The sequence below is a fragment of the Sorex fumeus genome, unplaced genomic scaffold (assembly GCF_029834395.1).
Source record: "Sorex fumeus unplaced genomic scaffold, SorFum_2.1 ptg000043l, whole genome shotgun sequence".
In the NCBI taxonomy this organism is placed as follows: Eukaryota; Metazoa; Chordata; class Mammalia; order Eulipotyphla; family Soricidae; genus Sorex; species Sorex fumeus.
The window spans coordinates 46,471,346-46,495,687 of NW_026606100.1; the positions used below are offsets into that span (position 1 = coordinate 46,471,346).

Genomic DNA, 24,342 nt, shown 5'->3' on the forward strand with positions numbered 1-24,342 from the left:
CCTAAGGAAAGAGACTGGCCAAGGCCGTGCCTAGCATCAGAGAACAGACAGCCTCCTGTGGCAGGGGCACAAACCCAAGGACCAAATATGAACGTGGACCCCGAGGAAGGTTGGGGGAGCAAAAGACAAACTCCATGGGCTCCCCGCAGGCAGGGCTCCAGACAAGCCCAGAAAACAAGGCTTACTTCCCTTCCTGTCTGGAGGGCGTTCCAAACAGGGGTTTGTGTATCCCAAACCCTGACAACCAGATTCCGAAAATAGAGAGGTTGGGAAACGGACAGGAGCAGAAACCCAGGTGAAATCAGAGGGGGAACTGAGGAGACTCGGGCCTGGAAGTGGGGAGTTGGGAAGGCTCAGTCGATGGCCTGAAGCATGAGCCCTCCTCCCCCAATAACCAAACTGGTGGCCTTGACCACTCGCTTCTCTGACCCCCGCCACTTTTCCTATGTCTCACAAAATCTAGTCACCAAACAGGCATTTCTTGGTCTTTAAGAGAAGTGACATGGGCCGACAGTAATAGATTTAAAGGACACCAGATTTTTTTTTAATCATTAATTGTAAATCTGTAAAATACCTGCTGGTACTTCACTTTAGAAGAATGTAATTGGCAAAAAGAAAAAAAAAAGACAGGAAAAAAAGAGGCGATTGATGAATAGATAATAGACCCTTAACCACCAATAAACAGAGAGCAGCGCCAGCAGCCTGGGATGTGATCATAATTATGCCGCTGCGTGAGCCAATGGGGATGAGGGAACGCGGCCCTAAAATCATCCCAAAACCGAAGGCGAGCTTGAAAATGCGGACACGGTCCGGGAGCGGAGACGCGAACTGTCTGTCGTTCCTAGTTTCCAGCCCTGGGTTTGTATAGCAACCCACGCCTAGGACGACAGATGGCAGAATAATAATAGCAATAATAATAACAATAACAGCACTGATAATAACGACGACACCACCAATAAAAGTAATAACGACAACCGACCGATAATAGTTGCACCACATCCGTTACTCCCTTGACCTCAACACCCCCCTTTCGGTCGCCCCCCGCCCCAGAAATTACAGAAAAGAACAGTTTGGGGGGAAGGAACTGAGCACCCTTCCAGATTGAAATGGCGAGAGCCCCGGTGGGCACGAGTTGAAGCCCCCTGCCCCAGCCAGAGACCGTCGACTCCCGTGCCAATTGGCCAACGAACGCACGGGAATGCTGGGACCCTGGGACCCCGAGGCTTGGCACGGTTGGAGTCCCCCCCACCCCAGCACCCGGGTCCCCTCCTCACCTCGGAAGCCGCGGGCCGCGCCGCAGGACTCCGTTAGTTCTGTCCACGACCCAGCCCAGCCCGCTTACCCTCGCGCGGCTCCCAGCAACCCCGACGTCGGGCCTCGCGGGTCTGCGGCTGCGGCGGCGGCAGCGGCGGCGGCGGCGCGCGAGGAATCTGCGAGCCGGCGCGTCTGTCTGTCCTAGCGGCTCAGGTGTAGCCGGCTGGGGGACCAGGGGGGCCGCTGCAGAGGCGGCGCGGGGCCGGGACTCAGCGGGGACAGGGGTGTCCTGGAGGGAGTGTTGGTGGTGGTGGAGGAAGAGGAGGCGGCGGAGGGGGAGGAGGTGGGGGGAAAGGAGGAGGAGGAGGGGGGGGGAGGAGGGGACGGAAGAAGAGGAAGAGGAGGAGGAGGAGGCGAAGAAGAGAAGAAGAAACGCCAGGACGAGGAGGCGGCGAGGAAGGAGGAGAAGCGGCGGCGGGCGCGGCGGGGAGCGGGGACGAGGCGCGCGGCGCGGGCGGGCGGGCGGGCGGGCGGCGGGAAGCTCGGCCGAGACGGCGGCGCTGACTCCGTTCCACTCTCGGCGCGGATCCAGGCCTCCGGGTTCCCAGGCGCTCGCCTCCCTCTGACGCACTTTAAAGAGTCTCCCCCCTTCCACCTCAGGGCGAGTAATAGCGACCAATCATCAAGCCATTTACCAGGCTTCGGAGGAAGCTGTTTATGTGATCCCCGCACTAATTAGGCTCATGAACTAACAAATCGTTTGCACAACTTGTGAAGAAGCGAACACTTCCATGGATTGTCCTTGGACTTAGGGCGCCCTGCCCGCCTTTTGCAGAGGAGAGAAAACTTTTTTTTGGCCTCCCCCGAGAAACTTCCCCCCCCTCCTCCCAGCCTCTAACTCCGATCCCCCCCACCCCCCCACCCCACGCCATCACGCCAAAAAAAAAAAATACCCCGATCCACGCCTGCAAATTCTTCTGGAAGGATTTTTCCCCCTCTCTCCAGGTTGGGCGCGTTTGGTGCAAGAGTCTCGGGCTCCTCGGCGTCGCCGCTCCCTTCCCCTCCCCCCTCCTTTCCTTTTTCCTCTCCTTTCCTTTCTTTCTTCCTTTCCTCCCCCCACCCCGCCCCCACCCCACCAGTCCCCGATTCTCGTCGGTCCTCGGCGCGGGCAGCGGGCGGCGGAGGCAGCGCGCCGCGGTCGGTCGCCGGGAGCCGGGAGCCCCGGGCGCCCGCTCCTCGGCGCACCATGTTCCAGCCGGCGCCCAAGCGCTGCTTCACCATCGAGTCGCTGGTGGCCAAGGACAGTCCCCTGCCCGCCTCGCGCTCCGAGGACCCCATCCGACCCGCGGCGCTCAGCTACGCCAACTCCAGCCCCATAAACCCGTTCCTCAACGGCTTCCACTCGGCCGCCGCCGCCGCCGCCGCCGGCAGGGGCGTCTACTCCAACCCGGACTTGGTGTTCGCCGAGGCGGTCTCGCACCCGCCCAACCCCGCCGTGCCGGTGCACCCGGTGCCGCCGCCGCACGCCCTGGCCGCCCACCCCTTGCCCTCCTCGCACTCGCCACACCCCCTCTTCGCCTCGCAGCAGCGGGACCCGTCCACCTTCTACCCCTGGCTCATCCACCGCTACCGATATCTGGGCCACCGCTTCCAAGGTACGTGCCACGTCGCGGGGCTGCGGCGCGCCGCATCCCGCACTGCCCCTGGCCTGCTCGGGACGCGCGCCCGGCTAGGCCTGCGCGGGGGTTCGCTGGCTCGTTCGGAAACGGGGTGACGAGGGGCCTCCCTCGGGGGCCGCGCGTGCACTGGGTCCCGGGTCCCCAGCTACGGTCTGGCGATGGGGCCGGGGGCGAAGGGGTGCAGGGGGGCCAGGCCTGCGGGCCTCTGGACCCTGGGCAGTGCGACGCCGCTCCATAGAGAAGTTGTCCCCGAGTGCTCTGCGTGGCGCGGCTGGTCGGGACAATCTGGGCGGCTTGCCGGCCGCCAAGGAGGCTCGGAGCTCGCGGGACCCTCCCGCCCCCGGCTCTGGCATCTGCTACCCGAAGCCCACCCCGTCGTGGCTCAGGGGGGCGCGCGCGGGAGGAACCGGCTGCCAGCTTCGCCTTCCCCGGCGTCGGATCCCGTTCGCCGCTCACTCGGCGCCCCCTTCGCACACCCGCCGCTTCCCTGGAGTCCGACCCTCTTTGGGCGGCGAGGGGACCTTCGTGTCCCGGGACCAGAGTCTTTGGCTTCTTTCCTCTGTTGCGGCCCCGGGAGAGGCGCGAAGCCGCCCGGTGGCAGCGTCCGGGGGCTCGGGGCTCTCGCTCCTCTCGGCACGGTCTGCGTCTGAAACCGGGCGCCGCGCAGCCGCGGCGGGAAGGCAGGTTCAGTCTGGTTTTGTTTTGCTTTTTGCTTTTTGTTGTTGCTGTCGTTGTAAAAAAAAAAATCAAATGAACTGGGCCGGGAGACGGGCTGCAGTGGGGAAGATCTGGGTTATTTCCTTGCTATTAAACAACAACAACAACAGCAGCAGCAGCAACAACTGCGTGTTTATTTTCTTCTCTGCGTGGGGGTGGGAGAAAAGTTAAAACTCCAGAAAAGGGGGCGCCTTGGGAGTTTAGCGATCGGAACCGGGAAGAGACCTCGGTCCGCCCCGCCGCAGCCGATCAATACTCCGCTGCTTGTCCGATGCTTAACCCTTGGCTTTCCTGCTCAAACGCGGAAATGCCCCCCTACCCCCCACAATTAAGATAAAACAAAACAAAACCCCCAACCACCTTTCACCCTTATTCCCGGGTCAGATTTGTCTCCGTTCCCGCCTGGTTTGTTTTCCTTTGGGTTTCGCGGAGAATTCATTTCTCACTCCTAACGAGTGAGCTCCAAACTCGGTGCCTGTGCCCGCAAAGTTTGGGGCTTCCATTCCCCTTTCTCTGCGGGCCACGCTCTGGGGTCCCACACCGGGCCTGGAGACCGGGATCTTCCGGGTCGCGGGCGGTTCCATTGGGTGCCGGCGCGCAGGCACCTCCGGGTTTCGATCCCTCCGCTCGCGGCTCCCAGTTCTCTGGAGCGGGGCAGCGGGACTGCCTGACCCACCGAGGCGGCAGCTGCAGAAGCTCACGCACCCCGGGAGAAATCACTCTTGGGCCAGATTCCGGTCCCGGAACGACTGCAAAGACAGCCTTGCAGAGCCCGTTCCCGGAGCAGAAAGGCAATTTTAAAATAAGTGCCCGGGACAACTCTACAGAGCGCCCCTCTACCCCTGACCTCCACCCCTCAATTCCCCCGCCTCTCCCTCCCGGGCCCAAGTTCCCTGAGAGGTGAGAAAGCAGAGAATCCCGTTTCTCTGGGTGCTGGTCCCCATCCCCAGCGGCCTCTGCCGCCCCCTCCTCAGCGCGGGGCTCCGGTAGGCGCCCTGGCAGCGGAGTCCGCGGAGGACGGAGCCCCAGGGTCGGAATCGCAAGGGCTCTGGGTGCGGCACAGGTACTAGCTGGTGGTCGGGGCCTGGCGGCTGCATTCGTAACCTGGCCGACCGCCTTGGGCGGGCCTTTGGCCCCGACGGGACTGATACGAGCGGGTACGCGGAGGCCTGGAGCGCACTCAAGCCTCGCCAGCCCGGCTCGGGAGAAGCGCGCTGCCCGGATGGCCTGAGCTAACGGGGACTTCTGCTGTGTCCCCCCCGCAGGGAACGACACAAGTCCCGAGAGCTTCCTTTTGCACAACGCTCTGGCCCGAAAGCCGAAGCGGATCCGAACGGCCTTTTCCCCATCCCAGCTTCTGAGGCTGGAACACGCCTTCGAGAAGAACCACTACGTGGTGGGCGCCGAGCGCAAGCAGCTGGCGCACAGTCTCAGCCTCACAGAAACTCAGGTGAGCGGGACTAGGAGCAGCGACCCGGGGCCAGGGCTCTGGACCCCAGCAGCCGGCACAGTAGCGTGGCACCCAGAGCGGGCCTTAGGCGTCCAGCCAGGCAGCTGGTTCCGGGTGTATTTTTCAGGATGTGTTTCCAGGTGCGGAGTCCTGGAAGTGTAAGGGCAGCCCCGTCCTGGTTCTGGAGGGCTGGGCTCAGCTATTCTTTCTGCCCGGGACCATTTGCAACTTCTGATTCGGACCTTTCAGCACTTTTTGTGAGACTTGCTCAGAGAGTTTGGCTGCCCCGTGGCAATCCAGAAAGAGGGAGAGCACTGCGGGGTGTCGTGTGTGTGTGCGCGCGCGCGCGCCTGCGTTGGGGTGGAAGGCTGCAGGCTGCACCAAGGGACTGGGTGTGGGTTAAGGGCGAATTCTGTCGCCCTCCACCCTGGTCTACACAGACAGCTCCAGTTACTCCCCTCGAGGGGATCAGAGAAGGCCTGACAACCTGGGTGCGTCGTTCTATCAGAGACACTGAGATGTGCAGAGGCGCTTCTTGGGGTGGAATGGGGTGCGGGGCAGGGGTGGGGGTGGGGTGGGGAGAGACAAGAGCGGGGAGCGCTGCAGGGTCCCGAGGCGGGTCTGGCTCAGCCGGCCCCGGGGCGGGGAGGGGGTTTAGGGCTACAGTTGATGCTACTGTACGTGGAGCCGCAGGGCGGGGTCAGAGTTCTCCGCGAACTGTAACGCTTTCGGGCAGATTAAGTTGTAACACTTTTTCTGGGAGGCGCAAAGAGGTCGAGGGCTTTTGTTTTAAGACGTCCCCCTCGGACAAAACCGCCGAGTGCCTCGCGGGTTGTGGTGCGGGGCCCGTTAGCAGGCGCGGCCCGGCTGATTTCTCCTGGATGGCCGAGGCGGCGGTCTTTGTCCGCCTCGCTGCCCACGCTGCCTGGGGCCTTTGTGTGCGTGTCAAGCCCCGAGCGCACCGACGCGCGCCTTGGGCGAGCGCCGGGGAGAAATGAACCGTCCTCCCCCTCAATTAGCAAACTCAAAGCAAATTAAACTCAGCCGTGTGTTCCAGCTCGGCTTTTTCATGGGGCACTTTGGGGGACTGGGGCAATGGGAGAGAAAGCCGGGACCTGGGCAGGCCATCTCAAAGGGAGGATTGGAGCCGACCCCAGGAGTCTCGGGTGGGGGGGGGGTTGCTGTCAGGACAGTTGAGGCCCCCAGGATCTGGGAGGTGCGGTCACTTCCATTTCTGTCACCCTTATCTCCCTGGTAGGAATTTGGAGCAGTTTTACCTCCTGCTTGGGGCAGAGGGACCCCTCTCCCAGCTAGCCCCAAAGGGTAGGTCAGAATTGCAGCTGGGACCTGCCTCTCTCTGCCTTCGCCAGAGTCCTCTAGCAGACGATGCGGGGAGGCCCTGCCTGCTAGCTCCTCCCTGGAAGGAAGTGAAGTGACCAGAGAGGAGCCTGGCCAGGTCTGGCCGGGGCTGGTTAGACCTAGGAAGTAAGGGAACTAGGAGGGCGGAGGACCAGGTTCTCTCCCTCTTAGCGCTCTTCCTCCAGTTTCTCGCTTCCCTTTGATCCCACCGCCGTTCTGAAGCTTTCACTTTTGAGACCCCTTTCCCTGCTGAAAAGGTAGCTGCTGGGGTTGATCCCTAGGCCGCTGCCCCCCTAACTCCCCCACTCCACCTCACCCCCTGTCTTCCTCCCAGCACCTGTGTCTCACTGGCTCCATTTCACCTGCAGGCGTCCTGGGTGGAGAAGCCATGCATGCGGGCCTGCCTCCCCAGGCGGGCTCTGCAGAGGAGGCGCTATATTTAGGTCACGCTGCCAAACAGAGCAGAAAATAGAAAGAACTCGGGCCTGCAGAAGCGATGGTAGCCCATGGAGGTCTTTGCCACAACTGGCCGGGTCAGAGGCTTCTCAACATATCTTTGAGCATTTTCTCCACACTTATTATTTTGGGTCGTGTGTACCCGTTCGTTTGTTGCCAGGCTTTTGCTCACAGTGGGATGTGGGCAGGGCCAGAAGGGTGCAGTGCCTGGGGAGAGGTGCCATGCTTCCCACTGAGGGGTGGTCACAGGGCAGCCCCTGTGACCTAGGTTTCAGATCCGGTGTGGACCAGGCAAAGGAGGAAGAGGATGTAGAGCATGAAGGAGGAACTAACCACTCCGTTTGCCTCTTGCCCACAGGTAAAAGTATGGTTTCAGAACCGAAGGACAAAGTTCAAAAGACAGAAGCTAGAAGAAGAAGGCTCAGATTCTCAACAAAAGAAAAAAGGGACACACCATATTAACCGGTGGAGGATCGCCACCAAACAGGCGAGTCCCGAGGAAATAGATGTGACCTCAGATGATTAAACCCACAAACGGAACCCCACAGATGCGGACAACACGAAGCAAAACAGAGATCGAGAGAGGAGGAGAAACAAAAATAACAAACTTCCAAATCAAAACCAAACCGCACACACGTTCACCGAGAAGGGGAGAGGGAGTGAGAGCAGCGGCGGAAGCTGGGGACCAGGAGGGCAGCGAGGACGCAGTCCCGAACTGAGGCCGCGCGCACTGAGACGGCAGAGGTCAGAGGCGGCTCCTTCATCAACGCAACCCTTGTCTAAAGAGGCAGAGAGCGAGTGAGTGCAGTGCGAGAGAGGAGGCAGAGAGCGAGAGAGTGAGTGAGAAGAGAGCGAGCAAGAGTGAGCGAGAGAGCAAGCTAGAGAGAGAGAGACAGAGAGAGGCAGAGAGAGACCCTCATGTGGCCGAAGGCTTTCTGACAAGGGGAGCTGTCAGTCAAACACCAAACCAGAGAGACGAGATGGTTGGCAGGCATTCCGTTTATAGCAGTCCGATTTTTTTCTAAAAAAAAAATTGATAATGATCACACACGCACACACGCACACACACGCACACGCACACACACTCGAACACCCAACCAGGCACAGTACTTTTTACTTTGCACTTTGCAGTGTCCCCCCACCCATGTTTAAAAGTAATTAGTGATAATAACAATCGAAATTCCATAGCCAGCCCCACCCCACACCTGTTCAAAAACTTGAATTGCATGTAGCAGTTGTTGGGTGAATGGTGTCGAAAGACAGAAAATGAATCGTAATTTTCTTTTCCTTTCAAAGACAGGTTCTGTGTGCCTTTTATTTGGATTTCTTTTTTTTTTTTCGAGAACTGTGCAGTCTGTAAACACTTTTTGATACCTTCTGACGTCAAAGTGATCGTGAAAGCTAAGTGAAGTAGGGCTCCACATAGTGGTCCTCATACTGAGAAATGGGGAGCAGGAGGGGGGCTGGGGGTGGGGGAGGGTGCCCAGGAGGAATCAGGACTTGTGCTGGAAAAAAAAAACCCTAAATTAATTGTTTTTCTTGGACATTCCCTTTCCTAACATCCTGGGGCTAAAACCATGAGATAAAATTTCTCCTTTTATTGGTTGGAGATATTGACTGAGTTCAACAATTCACCGGCAAGGTCATTCCAAACTTTAAATCTACTGCAGAAACTGACGGACTGTAGTTAACGGGGATGATGTGTTAAGTGTGGCCAAGGACATGGGCAACGTGTTTTCAAGCACTGAGTTTCTATTCCAAGATCATAGACTTACTAAAGAGAGTGACAAATGCTTCCTTAATGTCTTCTATACCAGAATGTAAATATTTTTGTGTTTTGTGTTAATTTGTTAGAATTCTAACACACTATATACTTCCAAGAAGTATGTCAATGTCAATATTTTGTCAATAAAGATTTATCAATATGCCCTCAGAGTAGTTGTCTTGGGAAATTGAAGTGAAGTTTTTTTTGAAAAGGTATCTTTATCACTTAAGAGTGATCCTCCCCGAAATGGGCTCAAGAAACCCAGTCTGAACTGAGAGAGCCATGAGACTGATGGACCCTTGGGCATTTCTATTAGAGTTAGGAAAAGAGAGAGGGTTGGGACAGTGGAAATCTTTCAGAAAAGGAAAAGAAGGGAACTCTCCAGCCAAAACTTTGCCCATTGCAGGGCGTCCTGAAGAAGTTCGGTTGGAGTTTCAGGCTCAACATGCTTCTTTTAACCTCTAGTTTTTATTTCAAAATTCTAGACAGAGTATTGCATTGAGAATTTTTTCCCAGGATAGGGAAAACACTTAGGAGAATCAGAATCCTGACACTTTTAAGTATTTTTTATTCAGACGTCAAAGTGTGAGTCTTACCTTTGCTTCGTCTCACCTTCATTCCCTTCTGTCTCCCTTCCTCTTCCCTTACTTTCTCTCCTTCCCTTCTTCCTTCCTTCCTTCCTTCCTTCCTTCCTTCTTTCCTTCCTTCCTTCCTTCCTTCCTTTTTTTCCTTCCCCTCTCTGGCCTCACTCTACTGGAGGTGATGAGACAGCAGAGGCCTCAGCCACCTTATAAGGCAAGCATTTGGAAAAACCTTCAACTCTGAATTTTAACATTAAAGAAAAAGTTGTGACTAGTCTTGGAGGAAACTTAGTTCCCCCCCTTCTCCCTTCTGGGGGTACGAGGTTGTTTTTGCATGCTTCATTTGCTTCTTATCCTGATAGGCTGCATTAATCAGTTTTATTTCCATTGATAGAGAAACCTCGTCTGTTCAGTTCGAGCTACAAAGCGTCCTGCAGGCTTTTGTGAAAGTGCAAATCAGTTTAAGCAATTATCATACCAGGAATATGAAGGGGAAAGAGGAGGCCTTGCCCAGTGGTCTCCTTTAATCTCTTAATCCACAGATCCAGGGGGGCTGCCTGGACATAATTTAGGACAATCTCCCCACCCTTTACACTGTGATAAGGCCAAGTTACAATGCTGGGCAAAAATACAAGCTTTGTTAACATCCTGCCTTGAAAAGTTAAGATTAGACATTCTGTGCACGTGTGGCAACTATAGGGCACTATGGAAATTTTTCTTTCTTTTTTTTTTTCTCCTCTTCTCTCTTCTAAAGTAGACTCCATCTTGGTCCACGCCCCGCCCCCTCACTCACCCATACCTTATCTCTGTCTCTTTTCTCCCATCTCTGTTTTTTAAATTTTTTTTGGACAGTCCTGTTGTTATTCATGGTGCTTCCCTCCTGTTTGGCTTCTAGGAACATGTATGAGAAAGACTTGGCTATAGGGAGATATTGGGGAGTGGGGCCACCCCAAGATACTCAGGCTTGCCTCTTGAGGGCACAGGTGCTGCTCCAGGGGATCCTGGAAACTCAAGTGGCCCTTTGAGCTGCTCAGTGTGACCCAGTGACAGATAGGTGTCCTTGCTGTCACTAGGTAGGCTTTGCAACTCTCCCTCAAACAAGTTTCGCTTTTTCTTCCTCCCTAGCCAAACTTACCTCCAACTCAGACACCGACCTGGTAAAATTCAGACAGCCTCTTCCAGAAAAAGAACGTTTCCTTACCAACTTTATAAAACCATTGATTTATGCGGGGACATAAACTACTCTTTTTTTTTTAAGTCCAAAAAAGGGGGGGAAGGGCAATGAAGATTTTTGGGGTAAAAGTCCTATGTAGTGTAACAGCAATAAAATCATCAGAGAATACTATTAGCTTTGGGGGGAAAAAAAACCTAAAAGCTTTATTACAAACCAAGCTTTGAAAATAGGGGGGATTAGACGGCTGAAAGGGTCCCACAATGGTAAGAAGAAAAGGTTTCATGCTAATGAGGTTAATGCCCTTTGTATCTCGGGCCTCCACATCTTCATTACGCGCTATCTCCGGCTGCACCGCGCGGCTCAGAGAGCCGCAATCCACTCCTATGCCCCCCTTCCTGGGCCAAAGAAGGATTTGATAGCAGCTCTGTTCAAACTAGATAATTATATCTTTTCAAGTCGGAATTAAGATAAAGAAAGTGAAGCAGAGGCGGCTCGCCTTGATCCACTGCAAACAAATTTGGCGCACTTTCCAGTCCTTCCCCCGCCTCAAAAAGGCAAGACAGGCAGCTTATTAGCCGCTCGTTTGCTTTATTAATTCATCTATTTAAAGTGGCAGGATTAGAGCGTCTAATGTGGACGCGGGCTGCCGTGGCGCTGAAGAATATAAATATTTGCGAGATGCCATCCCACGATGACTCTGGGCGCGGGGCGCGCGGGCTCGGGTGCGGGGCGCGTGTGCCGGGCGCGGATTTGCCCCCGTCGCGGAACGCGCGCGAGCTCGGCGGGAGCCCCGAGGGCAGGGTGCGTGGGAGCCGTTCGGCCCGGGTCGCCGTCCTGTCTCGCGGTGCACGGGTGCCAGGCCTGGGTGGCCCCCGCAGGCTTCTTTGGTTACGAAGCACCAGGTTCCGCGGCCCTTCCTGCCTGCAGCGAACCGCCTGCGCGTCGTCGCCCTGCGATCTGTCGGTCCCCCAACCGTGATCTGTGTACGCGTTCAATCTGCGTCCTGCTCTGCTTGTCCATTGCCTATGGTCTCTTCTTCCTGTGGCTCACCCTCCTCCCCGTGTCCGGTCGATTTGGGGCGTTGAGATGAGCGGGGTTAAAGTTTGCCACTCTCCACTCCAGAGGAATGGCCAAGATTAGGGTGCCCAGGCCGCGTTTCTCTGCCCGCGAGGTGGACGTGGGTCCAGCGAGCAGTTGTCGCTCAGAATCCTGTGCAACCAAGGGCCGGGTCGCGCGGCCCAGAGAGGGGAGTGATGCAGGGGTCGGAAGCTGGGGATGTGGGTTTTAAATCACCAGAAACTCCTTGGATGAGAGAAAGTTTGGCTCCCCGGTCTGTGGTTCGCTTCTGCCTCCCGTTCTGGGTGTTGCCTGCCCTTGTGTCCCTCTCGCTCTGCTGCTGGCAGCCGAGCCGAGCCGGAGCGGGAGCGTTGGCGGCGGCCGGGAACCTGCCTGGCCACTTTTGTATGGGGGACGGATTGTGTCCAGCCTCGAGCCGCGCCAAACGGGACAGGCAGCGAGGAGGCTCGGGCCTGCGCGCGGCCCTGGAAACCTCGCAGGAAACCCAGTCCCGGGCGCGGAGGGCGACTGGGGAGGAGCTCCTGCTCCGGGTCCCCCCTCACCCCCCACTCGACTCTGAGGTGGAGGGATCTGGGCTTGGCCAGCCGTCTGGGAACAGTTGCAAGTCGCGATCGGGGTGCGCCTGTGAGTGTGGGGGAGAGGCTTGTCTGGAAAGCAGACGGTCTGGAAAGCAGTTGTGTCGGGTGGAGATGGCACGGGGGTGCTAGGGGAGGGGACCCAGGGTTCAGCTGGAAATACAGTCCAGTCCGAGGCCCGAGAGGGCAGGTCACTAGTGTGCATTGTGAGTGTTCCCGAGTGCCAGCTCCCCCCAGTTGCACTGAGTGTGGGGAGAACCAGCAGGCTGGTTCTTGAGGGCCCGCAAACGCGTGCAGTTGTTTTCAGAATTTGCGCGCGCTGGGTGGGTGCAGTGGGTGTGTGGCTGGGGATGCGGGACTGACTCTCAGGGGACGGGGGTGGTGTGTGTGTGTGTGTGTGTGTGTGTGTGTGTGTGTGCGTGCGCGCGTGCGCTCGCGTGACGTTTCCCGTGTCTGGGTGGGGTTCCCCGCGATGTCAACCATGCCGGGTCCCAGAGCAGCATTTGTGTCTCGGGATCTACAGGCGCGCGCGTCTACGAAAAGGCTTGGTGGCGTTGTAGGGTTCCCCGAGCGCACCACTCACTCGCTCTGGACTTTGGCAAACCATGGGCGTATTTGGTGACTGCGTCTTTTCCTAGGCCGGCCTTTATTATCCCAGCAATCGCCTTTGATTTCCGGGGGTCCGGCAGCGCGGGCCGGGCTAGCGGCGCGGTAGAGCGAAGGGGCCTAGAGCGTTGGGACGCGCAGACCGCGCTGCCGAGGTGCGGGGCCCCGCTCTGCGCGTGAACGCAGCCCTCAACTCAGCCCCGGTGCCTACCCCCCTCCACCTCCAACCCCGGGCGCCCGGTTGACGTCCCCCAAACAGCCGGGTAGAGAGGGGGAAGTGAGAATTTTGAGAACCCGCTGACCCCAACCCTGGCCCAATCGCGGGAGGTGGCTTCTCCCGACGCGACCAGGAACCCCGACGCGGTGCCACTCTGGAAAGCGAAAGGTCCATTGATTGGCCTCGCCCCTGCCTCCGCGTGGCCGTTTGTTTCCGAGGATCTGTGGTCCGGCGGGGGTCTGGTGGGGAGGGCGCCCCGGAGCTGCGGCCCAGACAGGGTCCCGGCGCGTCGCCCTCCTCCGAGGGGGCGCCAGAGCGCGCCAAAGCTCGTGCCCACGTGCGCAGATGCCCGGCGGCGGGAGGCGGCCCCAGATCGGTGCCCGCCGCCTCCAAGAGCCGCTGCGGGAGGCCCGCGCGGCCTAGGCTGTGCCTCCACCCGCGGACGCAGCCCACGTCCGATCCGACCCGCTCCCCACTTTTGGGGGTGGGGGACCCGCCTTCTCCGAGTTCCAGGCCCTGCGGCGGGGTCCGGCCCGAGGTTTGGACTGGGCGCGCGTCCCGTCTCGGAGCCCCCCCAGTATCCCTACCACTCGCCAGGCGCTGCTGCCTTCCCCAGAGAGACGAGGTGCCCCTGCCCCGCGACACCAACCCGGCGCGCGCCCCGCGGGGTGCTGTGGAAAGGGGATGCGGCGGGGGGGGGGGGGTCTGTTTTCATCCAGCCGTAGTGGGAGAGTTCAGAAGGGGTGGGTGGCCGGGGGGGGGTGGAGGAAGCCCCCGTTTCCAGCCTCCAAACTGCGCCAAGCCTCCCCTCCATCTCTTACCCCGAGTCCTGTCTAGCTTGGAGGACCCCCGCCTCCTTCACCTGCGTCCCTGCCGCAGCATCACGGGGGACCCGAGGGGAAGGGAAAGGTTCCTCTCCCAGGAGACCCCAGAGAGCCTAGAGGCAGGCAGGGCCCTGAGGTGCGGGCTTGGGGAGGGGTGGGGGAACAAGGGACGGAGTGGCGTTTGGAGAATGGCCCAGGACGTTTTCTCTTCTCTCCCGGAGGGAGGACCGGCCCGGCCTGCCAGTGGCCTGGCTGTCTGGTTCCTCCGCCAGCCTGGCCACCGACCGCGCTCGCCAGGCCCTATATATAGCGCGGGTCTCCCCAGCTCTCGGCTGGACCCTGACGTCAGGAAGAACTTGATCTTGCCTGCCTCGCTCCTGCTTCTGAAACTGATCCTTGAAATGAGAGAACAGACTCTACACAATTCCCATGGCCTTGACATAAGGTACAGCGATAAATATACACCACTAATGAGCAATTACCATATAATCACCTTCCAATTAGCTCGCATAATGATGAATTAAACATTCTAGCAGGCGGGATTAGGTTTCTTACTTTGTATATTATTTACGAAGGCTATAGCTTCTGCAAAGAACCAAATATCAAATTAGATGGGGAATTTTCACTTGGGGGTAATTACGCATTCAGCCCAGCCACTTGCTCTGGTCACTTGTCAGATGAGGGCCCCGGCGGGTACTGACCAGTGTCTTTAGGTGGACCTTCCCTTTCCTCCTCCTCTCTCCTTAGGTTGCTGTTGCTTTTCTTTCCTCTTCTCCACTAGTCTCGCGGGTGGGGGACTTGGGGGCCTGGGGACATGGGTAGGTGGGTTTTGGGAGAGACCTGGGTTTAGCAGGGAGGAAGGTGTGTAGACTTCCTGGCCCTTCCAGCACCTTTTCTTGTGGCCTTGCTGGTGGGTTCCCTTGCTCTCCCAGGAAGCTTCTTCTTACCCCAGAGGCCCCCCCCCCCCCCGCCCCAACAGAACCTATGGAGCTCTGGTGACCCCTGGAAGCATAGGGCCAGCACAACCCCCTCCCCTAGGGCTCTCTGCATCTCCAACTGGATGGCTGGGGCCTTTAACCCCTCACTCCCATTCAAGTGAGGGAGGAAAGGTATGGGGGGGGGGTTAAGGAAACTAACCACCAACCTCTACCCGCCTGTAGCACCTCTCCTGTTTGGAGAAATGAATTTTTGGCAAGAGATTAGCTCCTAATCTGATCTAACGCGGCTGACATTTGGGAAGAAGATGAAAATGGCAGCTCAATTTCATTCAGAAACGGGGTCACTTCATGGGGCTTCCGTTTTACTCCCCAGAGAGCCTGCCTGCCCTTCCCCCTCTACCCCCCCCCAAACCTGAGGAGGAGGAGCTGGCACGAGCTGGGGGAGGGGCAGGGAGCTCTAAGTTGCCTGTCCCCCTCTGCAGGTGGGACAGGACTTTGGTCTGAGGCCTAGGAACTTCATTCAGGACATCAAACCTGGCCAGAGGTGGGCCAAAAGGCCTGAGGAAGTGACCGTTTCAGAGGTGTCCTCCCTATGCGAACCCCTGTTTCCAGAGCTGCTGGGGTCCCTCCCCCCTATCAGACCACCTTCTTGACCTGCCTCCCCACTCTTGGTCTCTGGGTGCCCAGCTTCAGCCTCAGCTGGGACCGGGAAGTCATTTGAGTTAGCCAATAGTGGAGGGTAGGATCACTTTGGGGGCACCTGCTGGACCTGTTCCTGAGCCAAGTTTCTGGGTCCCCCATTCCCCAAGACTCTTCCTGTGGGGCTCAGGGCCTGTCCTGGCAATTCAAGGTCTTGGCAGCTTAGACCAAAGTCAAGCTGAGTCCCTGCCTGGGTCCCTGGGATGTTACCTGGGAAGGAAGAGAGTTGTCATTTATTTGGGGATGGGGGAGGGGGGCAGGGAGGGCTTCCTCCCAGCTGTGTGCTGGGGGACCAGGTCCTGCCTAGCCTCAAACAAGGGTCAGCCGTGTGCAAGGCAGGTGCCTCACCTGCTGTACTAGCTCTGCCTCAGGGAGAGTTTTGTGCTAAGTTTGGTTCTGGTGCTGGTGGTTGCAGACACGTGAATGTGCCTGACTGTGCCTCTGTGTCAGGTCCCTTGGAGTGAGCTGGTCACACACCGGGAGTGAAGTGTGCACACCACAGTGATGGAAGGGCATTGCCTCCATTGCACAGTCTGGGGGCTTAGGAGAGCCCGTGTATGGGACGGGGTAAGGGGGAGGCTAGTTTCCTGTGGTTTGCAGAGGGAGCCATGGGCAGGATTTTCGTGAAGCCCTCTCCTAGCCCCGTCTCTTCTGTGGTGTGCAGCTGTACTCACATACACTGGAGCTCAGGGTGGAGATCTGAGTGTTGGAGAGACACCTTGGCATGTACACTTTCTCTTGCGAATGAATCTGTTTCCTTCTGAGCAATCCTGCATGTACTCTTGGCTGGTGGTGGTGGTGGTGGTGGTGTGTGTGTGTATGTGTGTATGTGTGTGTGTGTGTGTGTGTGTGTGTGTGTCTGCTGCCCCTTCTGAGCCTGGAGTTTTGGGAAACAGCAGCCACAAAGCTCTTGAACTCCGTGCTGGGCCCCCGGGGGACCAGGAGGACATTGGTGCCTGTGTGTGTGAGTGAGGGAGGAGCTAAGGGTGCACACATGTGAACGTTGGCTTGTGTGCATGGGTAAGAGCCTGCAAGGGCCTGTGTGTGTGCATAACTGTGTGTCTATGGGAGCCCTGTAAGTGGGGGAGAGGGCGTCTTCCCAGTCCGCAGTGCCATTGGAATGCCCTAAATGACTGCAGTGTGTCTCTCTGTGACAACTCAGGGCCCTGCAGTCCCTCCCTTCAGGTGGGAGGCTGCTAGCTGAGGCCTTCAAGCTATGTTGGTTGTCATGTCCCGTTTCCCGCTTGTCACGGGGTAGCACAGCTGAGACTTACTCAGTTCTCAGGACCTAGTTTTGGGGGTGGGGGTGGGGAATGAATGATGCTGAGGTTTCTTCAGGCTGGAATGCCTTATTGAAATGCTTTTTTAATTATTCGTCTTTGGGTTCGCGGGGGTTATACCCAACAGTGCTCAGGAGCTAGTCCTTGTTCAGTGTTTGGGGATCATTCCAGTGTTGCCAGAGACTAAACCCTGCTCTCTGGCACGCAAAGTTCACACTCTTCAATAGCCCTTCGAGCCAGCTCCCCAGCCCCAGAGAGATGGAAGGGCCCCACTTCATTCCCCAGTGATTCACACAATGACCCCTTCCACCCAACACACACACACACACACACACACACACACACACACACAGTTACATACACATCAAATGTTCCCATCTGAGAGGAGCTTTTATTGAACATGTGCTAGGGGAGAGCCAAGGAGGGCAGGGAAGTACGTTTCTTAGACCCTTGTGAAGAGAGAGTGGTAAGGCATGTGTGAAGAGAGCATGGTGAGGACCGCGTGAAGAGACTGCGGTAGGTAGTGTGGTGAGGCCTGTGTGAAGGGTGACGTAGTGGCTGCATCTGAGAGGGCGAGTTTCCTTGGGGCAAGTGCAGCATCTTGCAGGAAGGAATCTGCAGCAGACTTTCCCCGAAGTGGGCACTCCCACTGCCAAGGTGGGGTGTGTGTGCTGGAATGATCTTGGGGTAAATGTGGCCTCTGGCACAACTGGGAGGGGCTGTTTCCCATTTTTCTCATCTCAAGAAGGCCGATTTCCAGGGAGACGCTGAGTCATGTTTTTTTTTTTTTTTCTGAGAAGGGGCAATAAGCCAAAGAAGTGTGGGAACCTCTAATCTAGCTGTCTCCCTTGATTCCTAACCTGGGGAGAGGGAGCAGGCACATCCAGGGTCTAGGCCGGGGAGGGGGGTGGAGGGACACATCCAGGTTCGGAGCTTTTTGTCTGAAACTTGCCTTGCTCCCCGGCCTCTAGTCCAGTCCTTGACCAGTTGGTGGGCAGGAGGAGAGCCAGGCTGTCCCTTCAGGCAGACACTGCTGGTGCCCAGCGGGCATGCAGCAGCCTGTGGCCTCTTCCTGGTGCTGGCCACTGCTTCCCAGCCCTGCCCTGCTGGCCTTTTTCAGTGCAGAACTTTAAGAAGATTGGGGCCTGGGTGATAGCACAGCGGGGAGGGTGTTTGCCTTGCATGTGACCAACCCAGGTTCGATCCCTGGAATCTCATATTCTCCCCCAAGCACTGTCAGAAGTAATTTCTAAGTGCAGAACCAGGAGTAACTCTTAAGCATTGCTGGCTATGACCTAAAAAGCCAAAAAAGAAAAAAAAAAGAAAAAAGAGAAGTAAAGGTGAAGAACCATGGGAGGGAGAGGAGCACCCCTCCCCCATCCCACTTGCTTTTTCCTGCCAGTCAAAAGAACCAAGCTGAAGGATTATTGGGGAAAAATTAGAAGGTTGGAGAGATAATAAGGGGGGGAGGGGGTTCAGGTGCTTTCCTGGCACACAGCGTACTCCAGTTCAATCCTCAGCACCACACTGGGCCCTCTGAGCATTGCTGGCTGTAACTCGGAGGTCTCCTTGCAATTCCAATGTAGAATCTCTGGGAGGGGCCCCCATATCTCCTGAGCTCCACTTGTGAAACCTCCCCCCAAGTAAAACCAAAGTAGGCACCTTATCTCCACCTGGTTCTTTTTAAGTTGCGGCCTGATTGTGAGTTGGGCCCTCCTGCCTCCATATCAATCTCTCTTTCCCCTGAGCCTGGCTTCCTTTCTGTGTCTCTCCCTCCCTCCTCCCACACTCCCTCCCTCCCTATTCCCTCACTCTTTTCTTTCCTTTTTTTTTTTGTTTTTGTTTTCTTCTGGCCACTGGCTCTGCACTCAGGAATCATTCCCAGTAGTGCATGAGAGACCACATGGGATGCCAGGGATCAAACCCCAGTTGGCCACGTGCCAGACAAGTGCCTTACTCGCTGTACTATCTCTCTGGCCCCTTCCTTCTTCTTTTAAGCGTTTATTCCACAGATCCACTTATTCATATATGAAGTGACATATGGATGAGATTAGTTATTAATCATTGTTTGCTCCAGGGAAATATTGAAGTGGTCTAAGTATCCGTGAATAGGGGAGAAGAAAATAAATTTCCTTAGGATAGTACAAAAGAAGTCCAATGCGCTATCCATTGCGCCTGGCAAGCTACCCGTGACGTATTCGATATGCCAAACACAGTAACAACAAAGTCTCACAATGGAGATGTTACTGCGCCCGCTCGAGAAAATCGATGAACAACGGGAGGACAGTGATAGTGACAGTACAAAAGAATCAGACTTATTTCTCACTCTAAAATGAGAGGGATCACCAGAAGAAAAAGGACAAATGCCGGGTGATATCACTTACATGTGGTACTTAGAGTAATTGGATGAGAAAATACAATGGTTTCAGCGGGGTGGAATGGGGATGCCTAGATCACACTTGGCTCCAGAGAACAATGAGAAGGAAAGAAATAGAGTGAAGGGGAAGGGGGGGGGGAGAGATAGATGAGAAGCAACTGGGGTAGGGGTAAAGAGGACTCAGGTGCATTGGTGGTGTTAAGGAATAATAGAGCTGCATACCCAAACCAGAGTCAGTAACACTGAAATCTCAAGGCCCAAACTTTAATAACCAACTTTAAAAAGTGCCTGACAAGATGGCAGGCTGGGTCTGGGGTGGGGCATGGGGGAGGGAACCTGGGGTCACTGTTGGACTGAAGTTGACAGGTAGTGGAATCACTGATGGAACATTATATGCCAAAAATCAAACCATGAATAAGTTTGTAATAAAATTTTTAAAAAATGGGAGGGACTTAAAGGTAACGTAAATATTCAATGACCAAACCACCTGAACAAATGCACGTGAACATCCACAGGTAAAGAATTACATGCCAGGGTACCTGTGGGCTTGAAGGAGCTCGTGGTCTTTCTGGACTCTATGGCTGATCTTGACTCTTCCGGCACTGAATTTCTCCCGTTCAGGTGGGACATTTTAGTCATGCCTGGTGCATTCTCAGAGTGGATGCAGGTAATGCCCTCTGGTGCTAAGGAGAAGGGGACACCCCTCTTCCATGCCGTTTTGGCTATGGCTCTTTTATGAAGCAGTGCAAGATGCCACTAGCTTTGGTTACCACCCATGAGTTGGACAGAGTCAGGTCAGGCCAGCCCAGTCCAGCATTGCTACAGAGAAAGGATTCTACAAACACTTTGTTGGACACTTGACTTGGGTTTGGCTGTGTCTTTAGTGGAGAAACTCAGTCTCTCTCCAAACTACCATATTTATTTTGTAATAGCACCAACTTTGAGGATTTTCTTTGCCCTCTGGAGAACAAGTCTCACTGGCGTTTACCTGGTGACATTGTTGTCTGATGCTTGTGTCCCTGTGTGTCCCCTCCTAGTGTTAATGAAAATATTGAAAGCTTAATAGGAGTAGAAGGCTGGGTGTATTCTCCCATTTTTGACAGTTATGGAGTGAGTGATGTCCACTGCTTTATGTATTGAAGTCCTGTCACTGTCACTGTCACTGTCCTCCTGTTGTTTATCAATTTGCTCTAGCGGGCCCAGTAACCTCTCCATTGTGACAATTGTTGCTGTGTTTGACATATCGAATACATCACGGGTAGCTTGCCAGACTTTGCCGTGTGGGCGAGATACTCTCAGTAGCTTGCCGGTCTCTCCGAGAGGGGCGGAGGAATTGAATTTGGGTCAGCCATGTTGGCTGTGTGTAAGGCAAACACCCTACCCGCTGTGCTATCGCTCCAGCTCATTGAAGTCCTAAGTCCCAGTATTTGGCATTGGACCTCTCCAGGGGCAACAAAACAAAACAAAACAAAACAAACCCCCCCCAAAACAAGTCATTTAGGTGACCCCTAATCCAGTGGGACTGGGATTCTTACCAAGGAGCGCTGCTTGGACACACGCTCAGAAGGAAGATAATCTGGAGATGGCGAGAAGAGGAACATCAGTGAAGCCAGAATGGGGCCTGAAACACGTTCTTCCTTCCCTGCCGACTCCCAGCAGGAATGCCTGGATTCCTGGACCTTGGATCACTCTCCAAGAGTTGGGAGAAAATAAAAGTTGTCCAACATCCCTGCCTGTGGTGCTTTGTTACAGCAACACTAATAGATAAATACACATGACCCCTTCAAGGCTGGTGGGTGTGGGTCCCCTTCTCTGCTCACTGCCCTCACAGCAGCTCGGATATAGAGCTCAGACAATCTCTGTCTTTGCTAGTAACAGTTTTCAGGTGGATTCATCATAGGAGTCTTTGCAGAGCTTAAGCACAGGTTCTGGGCATCTCCTCCTCTTCCTCTCTGTGAGGCAATGCCCCGCTATGAGCAGACACATCCTAGGATAATCTCCTGGTGTGAGTGGCGGGGGGGGTGCCCTCTTCCCACTGTGGAGGAACATGGGTACCCTCCTCTCTTGTAGGATCATAGATCTTTTTTATTTTTTTGCTTTTTGGTCACAGCTGGTGATGCACAGGGGTTATTTCTGGCTCTGCATTCAGGAATTACCCTTGGCACAGCTTAGGGGACCATATGGGATGCTGGGAATTGAACCCTGGTAGGCCGCGTGCAAGGCAAATGCCCTACCTGCTGTGCTATTGCTCCAGCCCCCGGGATCATAGATCTTGATGTTCTAAAGGGTTCTTGCTAGAGCAGTGGAACTTCAGGGTCTCAGGAGGGGGGTTTGTTCCTGACCTTTGCCCTCCTGTGGTCCATGAACACACCTGTTCCCCTTGGGTGTCAGCACCTGGAGCCGTGACTTCCCCAGCGCACCTCAATATGGACTGGGTGTTCCCACACGGGGGCCTCTTCCTTGGGGTCAGAGGTGGCCTCCGATAAGGTTCTGCTGGCCCCTCTCCGAACCTTCCATTTGGACTTTCTAAGGTTCCAGGCGCTCAGGCTGCTGGGTTGGGGCTGCCGATCTCTCCCCACCTGCAGGTGGCTGACCCCGGAGACCACAGCCACAGGCTGCAACGTCTTTGGTAAGAGCTGATTGTGGCTCACAATCTCCCCAGCTCAGCTGCACAGTTGTGTCCCGGGCGTCACTACACCCACAGCAGTGCTGTTGCACTCTAAGCAAATGAGGTACTGATGGGAGGGTGTAATTAAGCACTAGTGAGTATAACATTGCAATGGCAGGAGTTCTTCTGTCCAGTGGGCAGGTCCAGCTAGCAGAGGCACTGGGGCCCCTGGAAGCCAAGCCCGCCCCATCTCAGATCTCTGTGGAGAGCTACCTGGTAGCCCCGTGTTTGATCTTTACGCATTTGGGAGAAACTTGGGAGGTGTCAAGGTGCTGAAGATAATTTGCAATCTTTAAGAATAAAATATGCAACAAGCCTGCTATTGTTTCCTTAATTATATGTCTTCTGATATAAAGCAATCCCTCGGTGTTGGGTGTTGGTGATGTGTTGATTAATTATCCCAAACAGTTCCTTTTGGACATTAGGAAAGGTGTCTGCTGGCCTGTTTCTTTCCGGGCAGTGCCTGTCCTGGTCCCGCCTAGGCTGAAAGGCACTGAAATGGATCTCTTGAGTGAGGACCAGGTTGGCCTTAGGGTGTGTGTGTGGGGGGGGGGGGGCGCTGCAGGGGTGGTGGAGTCCAGGCTGACCTCTTGGGGGCCTGCAGAGACTTCTGGGGACTAGGCTGGTTGTACGTGGCCTTAGAGGCCTCACCTGAGCCATCCCAACCTCTCCTGGGGACTCAAATCTGTTTACCTCCAGGAGGGGCACATGTGCTGGCGAGGCACAATCTCTGCTCTCAAGACCCTCCACTTAGGGTGTCCTAGTGACTCTGAGTAGTCTGTTCCTACTGCCTCTCCCAGCTACCATCCTCAGAGTTTCTGAGCCCCACCCCCAGAGGCTCAGAGAAGGTGCCAAAGGCACTCCTGACAAGCCCTGGGCGTAGGCATGTCCAGAAGAGTCCTGGAGCTCTGTCAGGTATGTGAGGGGGACCCTGGGAATGTGAAGGGGTGGGGCGTAGCCCCCTATGAGCCATGGCTCTGAAAGGGGTGTGTGAGGGAGAGAGTGAATGTGTATTTGAGGGTCTATGGGTGTGTGAGTACATATGGGTGTGTGGGTATGTGCATATATGCGGGTGTATAGTGGGTGTGTGGGTATGTACATGTATTATACAGCGGTCATATGTATGTGTATATATGGGTGTGTTTGGTATTGTGTATGTGTGTAAGTATTTGGCATCCATGGGGGTGGGTATTGTAGGTTGTACACATAGGTTTGTATATGGGCATGTTTGAGCATATTGGTGTGTACATGGCTGTATGTGTCTGGGGTGTATGTGTGTGGATGGATGTGCATAGGTGTATACATGAGTGCAAGTGTGCATGTGGGTATGCATAGATAGGTATATTGTATGTGGGTATGTGTGTGGATATGGGTATATTGGTGCCTGCATGGATATGTGCATGCATATGTGTTTATATGTGTCTGAGTATATATGGTCACGTGTGAATGTCTTGTATGTGTGTATATCTGGGTGTGTATGCTGAGATTTGTGTGTGTATGGTTGTGTATGGGTATCTGGTATGTGAATGAAAGTGTATGTCTATACGGGTATGTGTGATTTTGTGTGTGTGTGTGTGTGTGTGTGTGTGTTGCATTATGGAGGAGAGGAGTGAGGGTTCTTCTACTGAGTGTTCTTTCCTTTTGAATGCCTGGCTAGTTTGCTCACTGGCAGTAAGACATCTAAAGTGGCCCCGCTCTATCTTCTTCCACTTCCATCACACCTTTACTGCAGTCTCCAGTCCGTTACCTCCAAGAAGTTGACCTGGATTTCCCAGCCAGCCCTTCGGGACCTTTTCCTGTTCAGATCCTGCTTCCAGCTTTGTCCCCCTTCCACCCTGAGGGCCAACCCAAAGGGCCTGCAGAAGGCACTGGAGCTGGGCTGGGCCCTGCCTACCTCAGCTAGTGCTTTTGGTGCCCAGATCAGGTCAGAGCTACTCTGTCATTGCTCATCCCGTCTCTGTCTTGTGTCACCTGTCCTGCTATCTGCCTGTCTCTGTGTGTCTTTCTTGCCTCATTACAACAATTATTTGAAGTGACTCACAGGCAATGTAACTAAACATAATTAAGTCTAATCAAAATATAAAAAAGGTGCAATAAAAATAATTCCAGGGAAGCCTTTGATTGAGAATCGAGACGGAGGAAGTGAAAATGCAGACCTGCTGGAAGGTTCCACGATGATCTCCAGGTCAGCCGGGCTGGTTACTTCCTGTGTTTCCTGTATAGGGAGCATCATGTCTGCTCTAACCCCTGTGAGGACCCTGAGCTCAGAGAAATTCAGAGTCATGCCCAAGGACACACAGCCGGTCCCCGAGAGAGCTGGGCCTAGAGCTTTGTGCCACATGGCTCAAACAGGCCTGTCTACAGCCAGACCTGGGGAGAAGGGCCAGCCCTCCAGGCTGGCAGCAGCCAGGGGAACTTAGAAGGGAGGAAGAAAGGGGGAAGAGAGGAGCCTTGTCTCAGCACCCTCAGGAAGACTGAGCACAGCAGGGGCTGATGTAGGTTCTCAGGAAGAAGCCAGGAAAGGAAGCTCACCCTGCCAGTGGGCACTGGAAGAGGAGATCGGAAAACTCTGCCCGCTGGAAACAGCCCCCTGAGCCCCCTCTAGATGAGGTGGGGTCTCTAGGGAGAAAAAAATAGCCTTGTTTG

General features: G+C 55.4%; 1 protein-coding gene across 2 annotated transcripts; it reads left to right on the forward strand.

The window, feature by feature from the left end:
• The first annotated feature begins 1,896 nt into the window (after nt 1–1,896).
• On the forward strand, nt 1,897–7,950 carry EMX2 (empty spiracles homeobox 2). Of its 2 annotated transcripts, XM_056120535.1 has the most exons (3): nt 1,913–2,909; nt 4,916–5,100; nt 7,274–7,950. In XM_056120535.1, the coding sequence occupies exons 1-3, from the start codon at nt 2,501–2,503 to the stop codon at nt 7,439–7,441; spliced, it is 762 nt and encodes a 253-aa protein (XP_055976510.1). In that variant the 5' UTR covers nt 1,913–2,500; the 3' UTR covers nt 7,442–7,950. The 2 variants fall into 2 exon arrangements, with proteins under 2 accessions (XP_055976511.1, XP_055976510.1); XM_056120536.1 differs by lacking the exon at nt 4,916–5,100 and having other exon boundaries at nt 1,897–2,909; nt 7,274–7,377.
• Nucleotides 7,951–24,342: the final 16,392 nt, after the last annotated feature.